Source organism: Zonotrichia albicollis, chromosome 6 (genome assembly GCF_047830755.1).
Source record: "Zonotrichia albicollis isolate bZonAlb1 chromosome 6, bZonAlb1.hap1, whole genome shotgun sequence".
In the NCBI taxonomy this organism is placed as follows: domain Eukaryota; kingdom Metazoa; phylum Chordata; class Aves; order Passeriformes; family Passerellidae; genus Zonotrichia; species Zonotrichia albicollis.
In genome coordinates, this window is record NC_133824.1 from 1,945,556 (window position 1) to 1,959,424 (window position 13,869).

The following is a 13,869-nucleotide window of genomic DNA, read 5'->3' on the forward strand; positions in this document are numbered from 1 at the left end:
GCAGTGCCAGCAGCAACTCGGCGGCTGCCGGTGCTCAGAGAAGAGCAGGCTCCCTCAATCCCACTTTCCAAGAGGAGACTAACCAGTTCCCATGCTGGCAACAACTGAGAGCCCAGGGACAGTCACTTCAGCCCAGCAGGCCAGTGGTTTCTAAGGAGTGACCTGCTGAATCACAGAAAGTGATTTAAGAAGCCTGAGTCAACACATTACGGAGCTGCCCATGGGTGCAGAGCTCCCAGCCATCTGCAACTTCGCTGGAAAGATTTTAGACATCTATAAATTGAAAGACTGCAATTAAGTTCACTGAGTCACTAACATAAGAGGACTTCTAGCCTAAATGCACACGTGCACCAAATACTGAGTCTTGCTTAATGATCAGCCATGACCTCCACAACCAAAGGCAAGACTGGTCCGTCAGGAGTAGACGCAGGGGTCCAAAAAAAACCAAAACAAAACAACAGAATTTCCAATAAAGTGTTAATAAGAAACCTCAATTACTTATATCCAGATGTCAAAAGCAGAAAATAACCAGTATCTCCTTGCAGGTAATCTGTTTCACCAGAAAAGCACTTGTGATGGGGTGAGCAGCAGTCCTGAGCTATAGGTAAGAGATCCAAACCAGAGCTGGAGCACCTCAGGGGAGGTTGAGAAGGGGAAAAGAGGTATCATTCTCTTAAGCAGTGGTGATCTTCAAGCAAGAAACAAGGCTACACTCCAAGAGGCTGGACATGAAGGAAGCACATAGCATTCTCACCGTGTCCCAACACTGGACCTGCTATCAAATGAAAACAACTTTCAGGAAAACACGTGTGCTTTTCTGATTAGGAATATTTACACTTCTCTGCAGGGAGAACATGGGCACTGATTTGTTACTACACTCAGCCCTCATCCAGGGCTGGAATTTCCAGACATTCAAATCACTTCCTAATATAAGGTTTTGTTGCTTTTCTGTCATACTACCTACCATGCATCATGTTTTAAATACCTAGTAGACAAAATGCACACACAGCATATAACTGAGGATGGAGGTACTTTATATTTAGCTCTTCCTTCTTCCATGATCATGTTAAGCAGATGGTACAAAACACAGGAATGGTACCTGGGGGTCTGCCAGTCCCACAGTGGTACCAACACCTTGGATCATCAGTTTCCAATCAGCCATAAAAGCAGGCAGCTCACTTGTGATTCTCAAAACTGCACACATCATCAAATCAGTGAAATCAGCTTCAAAAGCTTGCAGGAATCTCCACAGAGGCACAAATCACACTGTGGCTACGTGTGCTGCACACACCCTACAGCTCTGTGTTTGGGGAAGGGTCTGATGTGGAGAACAGGGATCTCAGCATGAAAGCATGAGCTGCAGAGATGCCAAACAAAATCCACAAGGCAAAAAGACCTGCTCAGGAAGGCAGGAGGAGAAATAGAGCCAGACAGCCTGTGCTTCCCCACAGGGCCAGGGAGCAGACTCAGCTCAGCTGTCTGTGCACATACAGATGCTACTTTTTTCTCAGGAGAATTACCATGGGTGAAAATCTACCGGTTGGGGTTGAGATTTGGACCTCAGCCCTGCCAGTGCCGCGAGGCATCGTGGCACTGGAGATAAAATAAACAAACATGAGCAGTTTCCCTGTTCCTCACTGCAGTCTGCTGTGCACTTCTGGCACAAAGTAACTGCAGCGTTCTGGTGGCAGCATGCAATAAAACAGTTGCTCAAATACTTTCCATAGTGAACAGGTTACATTTCTGCCAGTACTGTGCTCTGCACAAGTGTCCCAGTAAGGAAATATAAACCTCTGCTGGTGTCCCGCTTTAGAATGGAGACAGACAAAACCAAATAAAAAAAACCCAACAAAACCCCCAAACAAACAAAAAACCTAACAGCAACAACAAAAAACCAAACGACCCAACAAAACAACAACAAAAGTCAGTTTCCAGGCACGCTGGCCTGAAATGTGAATTTTGCTCCTCACAAGTAAACATATGCTGGATAACATTTAATGACAGATGTGAACACCTCTTTCAGGAGGGGTGCTGGGTCAAAGATGGGTCCTTCTCTTTCACCACAAAGCATTTCACAGCGTTGTGTGCACTGGCCCCTCCAGTACTTTTCCAGAATATCAGCGAATGCTCCATCCTGCCCCAGGCTGGTTGCAAGTGTGTCACCCCTGTGGCAGCCTGATGGCTCCCAGGGGCAGGTGCTGCCAGCTCCTAATGACTCTGCCTAAGCAGACAAATCTCTTCAGCAAGTGCAGCCACCTCATCCTGGGGCTGGACTCTTTACAGCTCCCAGGCTGCAGAGGCTCCTGCCCTCAGCTCTGCTGCAGCCAAAATCATGGGCTTTGCAGATCTGTGGCTGAAGCAGGGCCTGAGTATTCAAGCAAAAAATAAGGCACTGAACAAAAGAGAGAAATCCCCCAGGAAAATGAAACTGTAATCCCCACAGCTTGGCAAAGGGATTTGGAAGCTGGCACAGTTCCCATAAAAACTTAACCCGTTATTTTGGGATAAAATGGGTTTTTGCTCGCTGGTTCCCCATCCCCAAAGTGAAGTGGTTCAAGTGACCCAGGGTCAGATCCTGACCACAGGCAGGGAGCATGCTGCCCACAGATGCACTGGCTTTCCCTTTGTTTTACATGGCCACCCAGGAGGAATGGAAAAGCATCATTTTAGGTGGGACACAAGCCTGAATTTTTATAGTGCATCTGAGCTGCTACTGCCTGGATCAGGATCTCATATAAGGAACATACATCTCCCTTTTTTCCCTGCCCACTCCAGAGTGGGACAAACCCTCTCTTGACAGTCCAGGCTTCCAGCACCTTGCCAGCTGCATGAAGCCCTCTGAACCCTAATAACCTCCTGCCTTCATTGCCACCATCACCTCTCTCCCTACCCTGCCTCCAGCAATGATCTCCCCTCCCAGGTCTGCCAGTCTGGATATGCCTCCAGCCTCCTACACCCAAGTGCCACCAGGCATCATAACCTCTTCCCATCAACTGCACATTAACAGAACACAATGGGACAAGGAAGAGCCAAAACAACAACTCTAGGCCTGGAAATACAGGATGTGCATCCTTCCTCCCACAGCTGCTGTCCCAGTGCCTGGAAACACTACCTGTCAAAAAGCAGCACCTTCCCAAGGCTAGATCCATTCCCTTCTGAAAGACACTTACTTCCTTTGTAACACCTAATGAATTACTCTTGGCAATTCCCAACACCCAGGGACTAACTTAGGTGCTTGTTCACACCCTCTAGATAACTACAGCAAAACAGCACAGGTAGGGCATCTCCCTATCCCGACTAGAGCCTCCCACTTCCACCCTACACTGCCATGGGGAAGGAGGTCCACACACAAAAACCAGCAGAGAATCCTCATGGCTTCTTCTGGGAGCTCCCAGTGCTGGAAATACATGAGCAATGGAGGGATACAACTTCTGTACTGTGGTGAATCCACCTAGAAGGACCAGGAAAAAGATCACCTACCAAGTTCTCACCATCTGCCTCTTCCCAGCATAACACTGTAGACAACCACACCTATTCACCCTTGTTTATGTATGCACTTCCTAAACTACACAGGACAGACATGGTATTATCAAGTATGGCCCAGGGAAGGCAGGATACATCAGGTCAATGAAACCTTAATTTGCCCAGATGTCACACACAGGCAGGGTTCATCTTTGCACTCTGTTATTTGTGGAGCACGCCGTGCACCCTGCATACCAGACACAGAACAGATCCTGCGGGGAAAAATACCCGGGAACGGCACAATAACAGATTGCATCTTCATGCCTGTGTACACAGGGGCAGAGCAGGATTACACAGCCAGCCTTCACACTAGTGTGTTGTAACTGCTCTGCAGTTATAAACACTTGACTTAGCAGCCATAAGAACGCTCCTTCAGTGCCTAGAATGCTTGAAATTCCCTGTCTTTTTAACAAAGATGGAAACGCAGTATTGTTACCTTTGTGTGATTCACCACAATGAACTTGTGTGTCCAGCTCACAAGGTCCTAGCACCTGAACTGACTAATTGGTATCATAAGCAGCACTGGTCCCATCTGGAGCAGTGACAGATGCTTGGCTAGGAGCTTTCACAGCTCTCTTCTGACACCAGAATAATAAATAGCAAGTCTTGACCCATCTCAGGCCTAAGGGCGATGCTGCTCAGCAGCCACATCCTGTAATGCCCGTTTTGCCCTCACTGAGAGGCTTCTGCCCTATGTGCACCACCCTCTCCTCTTCTCCAGGCCCTGCTGCTCCTCCTCTCACTCTGCACAGAATCCTCACTTGTACTCGTTGTACTTCCTCACTTGGCCAAATCTTCACCACTTGGTGTAGCTCTATAGAATAGAAATCCAACCACTACATGCAAAGATCTGACCTGTGGCCTCCTGAAACCCAGGTGAAGAGGTTGAACAAGTGTTCTGGAAGTATCATTGCACTCTTGGCTTGTTCTTGCCCTTTCCTCGACAGCTGCTTTGACCACTGTGCCAGGTTAGGTGTACCCTGATTTAATCCAGCACAGCCTTGTGGATACCTGCATCCAGTTCCTCTTTGCTCCACCTGTGACACTTCTACACCCCATCCTTGCCAACCTCACTCCCAGATGAAATTACTTAAGGGAATACTATCAAATAAGTCCCTGCTGACCCCATTCAAACTCCAGATTTTATTCAAAGGTTTGGAACTTGGTCAAAGCCGCTTGATGTGGGCAAAAAAACAACAAACCCACCACCTCCAACCTAGTCATTCACTCTTGAAAATCTTCACTGACCCAGCTCTACTACAATGCCAGAACTTCAAAGAACAGCCTAAATATACTTTTAAATAATTGACCTGAAGAAAACAGCATTTTTCTTAGAGTTGCTCAAAGCAAAGACCAAAGAAGGGAGATAAATTATTGCATCCAGAACATACTGCATAAAACAGATGCCTGGAAAATAAACTCTCATCCCAAATAGCTACAAAGTTTAGCAGAGTTATAAGCAATTGCAAACAGTGTCTCCTGATAGGAAATGTCAGGCTGTCTCAAAAGGCATATACGATAAAGGATAAAACAGAAAGCACCATGCTGCCTGCACCTACTCACACTCATGAACAAACTCACATGCCCAGAGCATCACTCTAAAGGGAGGGAAATAATCAGGGGAACACTGGTTAAACATTTCTATTTCCCAAATTTTCCAGTAAACATCACTCTCAAACAAAACCAGGGAAATCATGACACTGCTTTCCATTCTGTAAATATTTACATTTAGCAAAAATGCAAAAAAATGGTTTTGTTTAGGAGCAGCAGGGAATGTTTTAATGGTTAAGTGACATTTTTGAGTTAGCAAAATGTTTGTCCCCTGAGTACCCATCACATTAAGCAAGTTATCAAAGCTGATAAAAAAGGCAGCTTCATTTTCCAAAAGGATGTGGGGGAGGGGAAAATTATTTTCTTCAGGATGGTCCCAAAATTATTTTATTTTTGATTTTTAAAAAAAAAGCAGATCTTTTTAGAACATTACTTCCTACCACCCCTAAGTTTCACATTAAAAACCCACAGCACTGCAAGTTACTGAAGGCCCAGATTTCCACACTCCTGCAGTTTGTTGACCTTTACCTGAAGGAAGCAGCAAGGCTGTTGAAGAAATCAAGCACTTTTCTTAGAAAAAGGGCAGAATTTTGCTCTTGGCTCAGGCAGCAACACTGCATGCCAAGCTACAGCTCCACTTCATGGCATTTTCACCCATGCATTAACATTCAAACCCAATGTAAATCTCGCATTTACTTGTACTAGAAGCCTTAGAGAGCTGCAAAAACATTTAAAATATTTTTAATCCTCTTAGTAGGTATAGAAGATATCAAGGTAGATTATGTTTCCCCACTATCAGACCTACTTTAAGATTAAAGACTTTGGGTTTCTTCACCTCTTTGTTAATGAGAAAGCAAATCCACTACTTGTATTATGTAATAAGAAAACCAGACATAACTAAAGCTTAATTGCTTGGTGACAAATCCTTCCTTTTTTGCTGTTTAGAGATCTGATACCTTGAGACAGCACATTCTAAGAAAATATCAATATACAAGACACTTCTAAAATAGTAAAATGAGAAAGGAAGGACTGCAGGTCTCCAGGACAAGGATTATCTCTGTTTTGTGTGTTTGAGCACCATGCTACACGTGGTCTCAACAGGGAACCACAAACCATATCACTATGAAATCAATGAGCAGTAACAGCCTAAGAGATGAAAAAACACTGACCAGGTCACCCAGTCACTGCCAGTCTGTCCCCAGCTGTGCACTTTAAAGGATTAAATGCCAGTATCTTGAAATATATATGGAAAATAACCATGCAGTGAATATACAGTTTCAGGGTCAGTACCATAGAAATACTACAAGGCGCAAACAACTGCCACAAGAGCTCTGTCCATCTGCTCTGATAACTGCCCTGCTTCTTAAGCTGCCCCCAAGACAAATGACTGTGCCAGTCTGCACAATCATTTTGTGACATGGACAGTCACAGTAGGGAAAAAGGCTATTTTTAGATCTCATCCTCCATCTGCTCACATACAATTCTGCTTGGATATGAAGTCTCTCTGCTCAGCTTCTCTTCTGCACTTACTTCTCTTCAGTCTTACTACAAACATCTCATTTGGAGCCCCAGGTAGCTCTGGAAAACATCTTCATAAACAAATGGCTAGGAAAAGAATGTGCTGTGCTGTTCAAAACAAGACCTTACATGTGAGCCTAGAAAAAGCTTTATTACAGGAGATAGCAGACCAGTATGTTTATAAAGGGTCACATGTAGCTCACCCCATGAACACAAGCTGCTGGCTTTTACAGACAATCCAGAGCCTTCACTCTGGTGAAATAATGAAAACCTCTTTTAATACCACCACCACCTAGGAACCCCTAGATCCAACCATTTCACAGATATTCCTGGCTCCTCCAGGAATCTCGATTCATTTGGTAATGTTTGCACTTGTAGAAAAGTGCATGGCACAGAAGAGCCTCACAAGGTTGGGTACTCCACAAGCAACACTGACAAGCCAGCTCAGACTTGCAAAGAAGCATGAAATAGTCTGGTTGGTATGGAGTGGCTCACAATCCATGACATCCAGTTAACCCCACAAGCAACCAGACAAACAAGCTGAGCATTTTTAGCATAACAGGTATTTGGGCACTTTTATTTTAGAGTGCACTGCTTGAGATGCGACTGTCAGAGCACTGAAAGCTGACAGTAAGAAAAATGCACAACAACCCTCAAGTTTCTTCGTAAGATAGTCAGATGGGCAGCCTAAAACTCAGATAATTTCTGGAAACCAGGGCCACTGTGTGTTTTCTCCCTCCAAGTCATGAGAGAAGATGCCAATCAGGTTCCTGAGCAGCTAAATGCACATGTACAGCAAATATCAGGACAGTTTAAATGTCTCACCTTTACATGTCTCAGCAGCCAGACATGTAGAAACATGAAATAAGAGATAGTGTGATTCATGGGAGAACCCAAACAAATGATGTGCTGTGGAACAGGAGTCCCAGCTCTACCACTGCACAGCTGTGCACTCTCTGCCAGCATGCAGAGCAGGACAAACACTGCAAGCTCTCCTCTTGTGGACACTGACACTTTATTACAGCTAGACAGCACCTTGTCCTTCAACTACACCTTGTACAAGAACTTCTACCTCTCTAAACAGGCCTCCTACTGACATATCATACAAAATCCCCGCAGCAACTACAAACACAGCCTCCTACATCAGCACAGCACTTAGGGCATACCTGTGATCAGGTCAGCAGTGGAAATTATGAGGAGGGAGTCTCCATTGTGCAGGCAGCTTCCTAATTTTGCCACCTTCACAAAGGGGCAAAAGGGGGATGGGCAGGTGCAAGAGAACATTTTTTGTACACTTAAGTACTCATAGCATGGGTTTAGCAGAATCACTAATTTAATTCTGAGCTTCTACAAATTTCTGAGCTAAACTGCTCCTGTCAAAAGCTCTTTGCAAGACTGCAGCCCCATTCGTCTGGAGTGACATCTACTACATTATGCTGTCAAACACCAGACCACAGTCAACACTTCAGACATGCTGGATTAGGTCCAGCACAGACACATGCTGGTATGGAAAGTACTAACAGAAGCTGAAAGTTTGCCCAAGTAACACAATTACTTCGGGAAGAGGTCAACAGCCTACTCAGCCTACCAAAACATCAGTGTTTTCTACCATGATAAAAACACCCAAGAAATACCAGCATAAATAATTTAATCAAACCTAAAGGGAAAAACAGGTAAACAAAAAACCCCGCCTGCATTCAAATCACATGTAAACAGCACATGTGTTAAAAGCCAAAAAAAAACCAGCAGCATAATCACAGATCAGGACAGAATGGAATGTCTTTGTTTACTGCTTCTAGTAGCATCAAGACAGTTAATCTATTTGATTAATCTCCCACCACTACAGATCCTATCCCTCTGATGACATGGCAATTTGAAAACCTCATTCGTGCTGTCACAAACATGAAGTCTTCAGGGGAAACACAGACTCAGGATAAAAAGAGGAGGCTCCTTTTAAAAGGTGTCACTTGAAAGCATCAAATATCTCTACAGATCCCCAGCATTACATACACATCTACTGCATCTTCAGAAGAAATAATTACAAAAAAAATAAAGCCATGTTACCTGGAGCATCAGTTCACAGTCATCTCTCCCAACAAATATCATCTCCCGAGGGAGCCGATGGCGAATGCCAGTGCTGCTCACCAAGAACCACGAAGTCACGCTCATTTTGACGCTTGGCACTTAACCTTTATACATCCTAAACACAAAAAAAAGCCACAAGACACAGTTAGCTATTAGTGAAGTGTGCAAGTACAAGAGAGTGTAGCTGCCATTTCCAAATTGCCGTATACCATGGGACCCAACGCTGCCTCATGCACTTGTGTTCCTGTCTTAAATCTCTGGGACAACAAGCAGTTGTGAAGCGTCTGCCAGGACCTGCTGCCCATGTGCAGGAGCTCTGCAGCCCTGGGAATATTCCCATGGCAAAGTAAGACTAAGGATCTGCAGAAAGGATTGTTTAAAAAATTGAAGTATCCAGCTTGAATCCAACGAATGAAATTATGAAATATGGTGGAGGGGAAAAAAGAGAAAACAACAAAGATCTCCTTTCCAGAACATTTCCAGAACCGCTACCACAGTGCTACACAGCCTGAGCCTCCCCCATCACCAAAGACGTGGACCAGCACATCAGTGAGGTGACATAACGTGGCTCCTCTAACCTTTCTCAGCGCATTCCCAGGAGCGCTTACACCAGCGCTAGGAGGGAGGAGACCAACCTCTCCATTGCTCATCCCACTTCCACACTGATGTAAGTTGGGAGCCACAAATCCTTCCTTCCTTCCTCCCCCGCTGCACGGCCGGTCCAAACACCGACCCGCTCTGCGGCCCCAGGTCGGGGAGCCCAGGCTGCGATGGGTTCCCAGCGGGGCTCGGAGGGGCGGCACTGCTGAGCGGCGTGCGGCACTCACCGGCCGCTCTCCCGGCCACACCTGTTTGTTGTCGCTGCTCCTGCGGCCTCCCTGCCTGCCTCTCCCACACCATCCCATTTTCCCCTGCCTGGCTGAAGGAAGGAGCATTCACGGCACACGCCAGGCTCTCGCCTTCCCCTCACCCACCTCCCGGGCTCCCAGCTGCATTCCTAAGCGCACCGGGGGAAGGAGATCTCCATTTTCCCCGGGCTGCGCGGCGCTGCCCGGCCCGACCGCCGCCTGAGCAGCCTCAGCGGCCTCGGGCGCTCAGGTGGGGATGGGTGCCCTCCACGGGGAACGGGCACAGCCCGCACGGCCCCCGCCGCCTCCCCGCCGCTCCGGGAGCCGCCGCTCCGCGCTGCCGCGCCCGTGTCACAACACACGAGCGGCCCCACACACCGCGGCCCCGACAAAGCGCCCGGGAAGGGGAGCCGGGAGCCGCCGGCACAGCCCTTTGTGTGCCGGCCCCGCGGCCCCCCGGCCCCTGCCCGCCCGTCCTACCTGCTGCGGCCCTCGGCGCGGTGGCAGCCGGGCACCGCGCCCCGCCAGCCGGCTCTGCCTGCCCCGCGGGCCGCTCCCGGCGCCCGCCCCGCTCCGCCCCCGCGCCGCAGGTTCCCGACGTCAGGAGGCGGCTCCAGCCCTGCCGGGCCCCGGCCGGGGGAGGCGGCGGTGCCGCCGCGGGTCCCGCTCCCGGCCCGAGGGGCACCTGGGCGGAAGGTGCTGGCCTGGCTTTGGGTCCTGTCATCGCTGCAGGGACACAACCGTGGCTTGGGTAGGGTTGGAAGGGGCCGTAAAGGTCATTTATCTTAAAGGTCATCTACCTTAAAGGTCATTACCTTGCCACCGTGAGCAGGGATGCCAACCACCCGACCAGGTTGTTCAAAGGTGTATCCAGCTTGGCATTGAACGTCTCCAGGGATGGGGCATCCACAGCTTCTCCAGGAAGCCTGTGCCAGTGCCGTGCCCTGGTTCAGGGCTCTCCCAGGGGCTCAGTGAATGCCAGCAGAGCCTCTGGCACCTCGCTGACCAGGGCAGCCATCCCCGACCTGGGAAGGTCCAATATGCAGGTTTGATGCCATGGGACTGGAGATGCTGCCTCTGTGAGACACCAGGACCAGACCCAACACCAGCCTCTTCTCCCACACAAGTCCCAGCACCAGCTGCTTCTCCAGCCCAAATCCCAGCACAGCCTCTCCAGCCACCCAAGTGAGCCTCAGCACCAGTCTCTCTCACTCTCCAGCAGGCTGCAGGTTGGCATCCATCTCCACATACCCTCCTAACTCTTGCAGGGCAGTACCTAAATGCAGTTGGCAGGACTGAGTTAATCTAGAGCATCTAACCATGGAATAAGAGCTCAAAATGGGTGCTGGGAAAGGACACGCCATTTTATGAGTTCTTTTCAGTTGTAGGTAACTAGAAAATTCTGAACAACTGTAAGTGCTGCAAGTGATGACAAATTTTTCTCCCATTGTGAGGAGCATTGAGTATCATGGTAAAGCTTTCTCAAGAAAGCCCCAGCTGCTGCAGATGTCAGTGGAGCTGCAAAGAGCAGCAGCTGAACACTGGTTCTCTGCCTCCAGCCGACACAGGCTGCCAGAGGAGGACTATAGGAAGACCCCAAGTTCATAGTGATGTTTCCCCAGGCTGACATTCCAGCTGGAAAGACAGCTTTGCTTTTATACACTGTACAGTTGGGTTTGAGTATTGTTTCTCAGTCACCTGCAAGAACTTTTCTTGGTCTATTCAGTGTTGTGTACGTTGGAATTTTGGCTCAGGATGTAATCTCAATGAAGTCTGATGGCATGGAAACCACAGGTCTGGCACACCACTTGCAGGGGGTGGCCCTTTAGCCACATCACCTCGTGGGCTCACTCCTGATTTATGCTTTTGCTGCAAGGCTGAGGACCAGGAAGGGCAAAGTGAACTGCAGCAGTACTGTAAGGATGGAAGGAAAACAGCATTTCTTCTGTTTCCTCCTCTTTCTGAAGAGCAGCAGGACTTTGTTATTATTTAATTAATGGTATTATTGCCTTCCTTAAATCAACATTTGACTTCTTTCTTGGCAGATACATCATGCCCCAGAGTGATTTCAGGGTATCATTATCTTCAAAGTCTTGGAAGCTGGCTGAGCTGCAGCATCTGTGTTTTATTGAAGTGCTCTTGGTCTCTGCTTGGAGCAGAGCACCACACCCTTGCAGCATGCCATGTCCCTCAGACACCAGGCAGGAGGATGGAGGGAGCAGCTGCCACTGCCAGGGCACTTTGAAGACTCTTATACTGAGTGCTGCTATGAAGTAATAGAAATCCTTTGTAAATAAAAATGAATTTCTGCCCTATTTTGCCAGCTCATCCCGTCATTGAATCATATTTTATTATTGGTTTAACTGACCTATGGCTTAAGTTTTTATGTATATTACTCACTTCTTTATGAACTACGTCTGTTTACTGGAGAGGCTGCTCTATGAACTGATCTGTAGAGCATCTCTAAACTCCTCAAAGGAAGTAGGATAATTTACTTCTTTATACAAGCCTGCCATCTAGGCAAATCTTTGTTATAAGTTGCTATTAAAAGGTTAGTGTTTGCTTTAGTCTCTTTTTAAGCCCAGTTTTACCATTCATTTATCCATGTGTATTTATTTGAGCAGTCAGTCAGAACTTCAGTGTTTATAGGGAAGGAAAAAAGTCCCTGTTCCCACCAGGTGTCTTCTGACCTGGCTGAAGATGAACTTTGGGCCAATAGCCCGGGCTGAATGCTGCATTGCAGCCTCTTTATTTTACTCCAGTGATCTAAAGGGAATAAAAAAGATAATAAGTGATGTCTTTCCTTGTCCTCACACCTCACCCCTCCAAAAAGAGTGTGTGGGCAGCATATCCTGGTGCTGCACTATCTTTAAATCACACTCGGAGCATGTGTCCATGGGGAAAACAAGCTGTTGCACTGCTGTACTTTGAGTTTTACATTTTTTTCATATTGAAACAAGCCCTTTTGGCAGGCAGTTTGGCCCTTGGGCTGCTCAAGCCCCCAGGCTAGCCAAACACACAACTGTCTTGGAAAATACAACCCCATAAAAATGACATAAAAGCACTTCTTCCTGCTGAGAGGAGGAAAGGCCAGGGAAAGACTTTACAAAGTTGGGTGTAGCAGCAGCACCATGTGCTCACACTAAATTTGGGGCATATGTTTATCATGTAATTCTCTCTACATTCATCTACAGCATTGTCACCTTCAGCTACAGGGGACATGCTCACAGCTGCATGGCCCAGGTAGCAGGAGGTTCACTGCTCTGTACATTGTGCAGGAGCAGAGTAATGACCAGTCCCTGTCCCAGAGCATTCATATTCCCCCTAAACAAGGAAATTGAGGGCAAGGTAAAATGTCCAAGCAGAAGAATAACAGGTCACAGGGCAATCTGTATCCAGAGCTGTTGAATCAGGTCCTCAGCTCCACTGAAATACTTTGTCTGACATCCTGAACCCACAGCTTGGAGCAGAACCACTTCAGATCCCTGCTTCAAACAAAGATCCCATAATCCCCAAAGGAGCTGAGCTAAATCAAGTTCTTGCTGGCAGGCTCTGATGTGAAGGAGATTTTTGACAGAGTTGCCAAACAAGGGCTGCATCTTGCTGCAGAGGAGGCTTCTGTTCCATAGCCTGATCCAGATGTCCTGTTTGGCCTCCCCTCTGAAGGGCAGTTTCCCTGTCCATGAGCCAGATATAAATATGGTGAGCACCTTGTAAATGAAGGTGAGCAGGACTGCTAAATGAACGTGGCCTGATTAACTCTTTGCAGGCTGGCTGAAATCCACTGTGCACAGCTGTATGCACACACATTCACGAGCACATGTGCAACTCGTGAATTCCCGACTGCTTTGCATCCAAGGGCTGTAGAAGCAATTGTCAGTCACTGTTCCCTGAGATTATTTCATTTGTTCTTTGTTAACTCACTTTGAGAAGCATCAGGAGAGGTTCACAAGTAGGTCATGCAGGGTTTCTTAACCACTTCTTCATTCAAATGGATTCCGCTCCTCAGTGATTACTTTCTTTCCCAGAAAACCAAAATTGGACACCTGCCAGCTCTTTGAGCCCCGCTGCAGGGAGATGTGTGCCTGCAGCATTCTCACTTCAGGTCAGGATTTCTGCTGGATTTTTGCTGTAACCAGGAAAGATCTGTGGGCTGTCACAAGAGAATGCTGCAGGTCTGGACCTGTGTACTTCACACAGCTAATGGTGCTGTTGGCTGCCAGCAGAAAGGGCAGCACTGAGCCCTTTCCTATGGAGCCTGAAACCAAAGCTTTTCATCACTCTTTCTGGGTATCAGCATGAGCTGGATCAGCATAAAATGCAAATAATCCCCCTTCTGAATATG

At 47.4% G+C, this 13,869-nt stretch overlaps 1 protein-coding gene across 6 annotated transcripts in view; it reads right to left on the minus strand.

The window, feature by feature from the left end:
- CEP170B (centrosomal protein 170B) overlaps positions 1 to 10,156 on the minus strand; it is a 58,272-nt gene extending 48,116 nt beyond the window's left edge. For 4 of the 6 annotated variants that reach the window (XM_074542265.1, XM_074542264.1, XM_074542263.1 and 1 more), the window contains exons 1-2: positions 10,005 to 10,156; positions 8,656 to 8,791 (exon numbers count right to left, since the gene is read on the minus strand). In XM_074542265.1, coding sequence (XP_074398366.1) covers positions 8,656 to 8,760 — 105 coding nt within the window. In that variant the 5' untranslated portion in view covers positions 8,761 to 8,791; positions 10,005 to 10,156. Of the gene's footprint in view, positions 1 to 8,655; positions 8,792 to 8,885; positions 9,226 to 9,254; positions 9,274 to 10,004 lie in introns of those variants that run through there. The other 2 variants (XM_074542262.1, XM_074542261.1) reach the window with 2 other exon arrangements.
- Between the last annotated feature and the right edge of the window lie 3,713 nt (positions 10,157 to 13,869).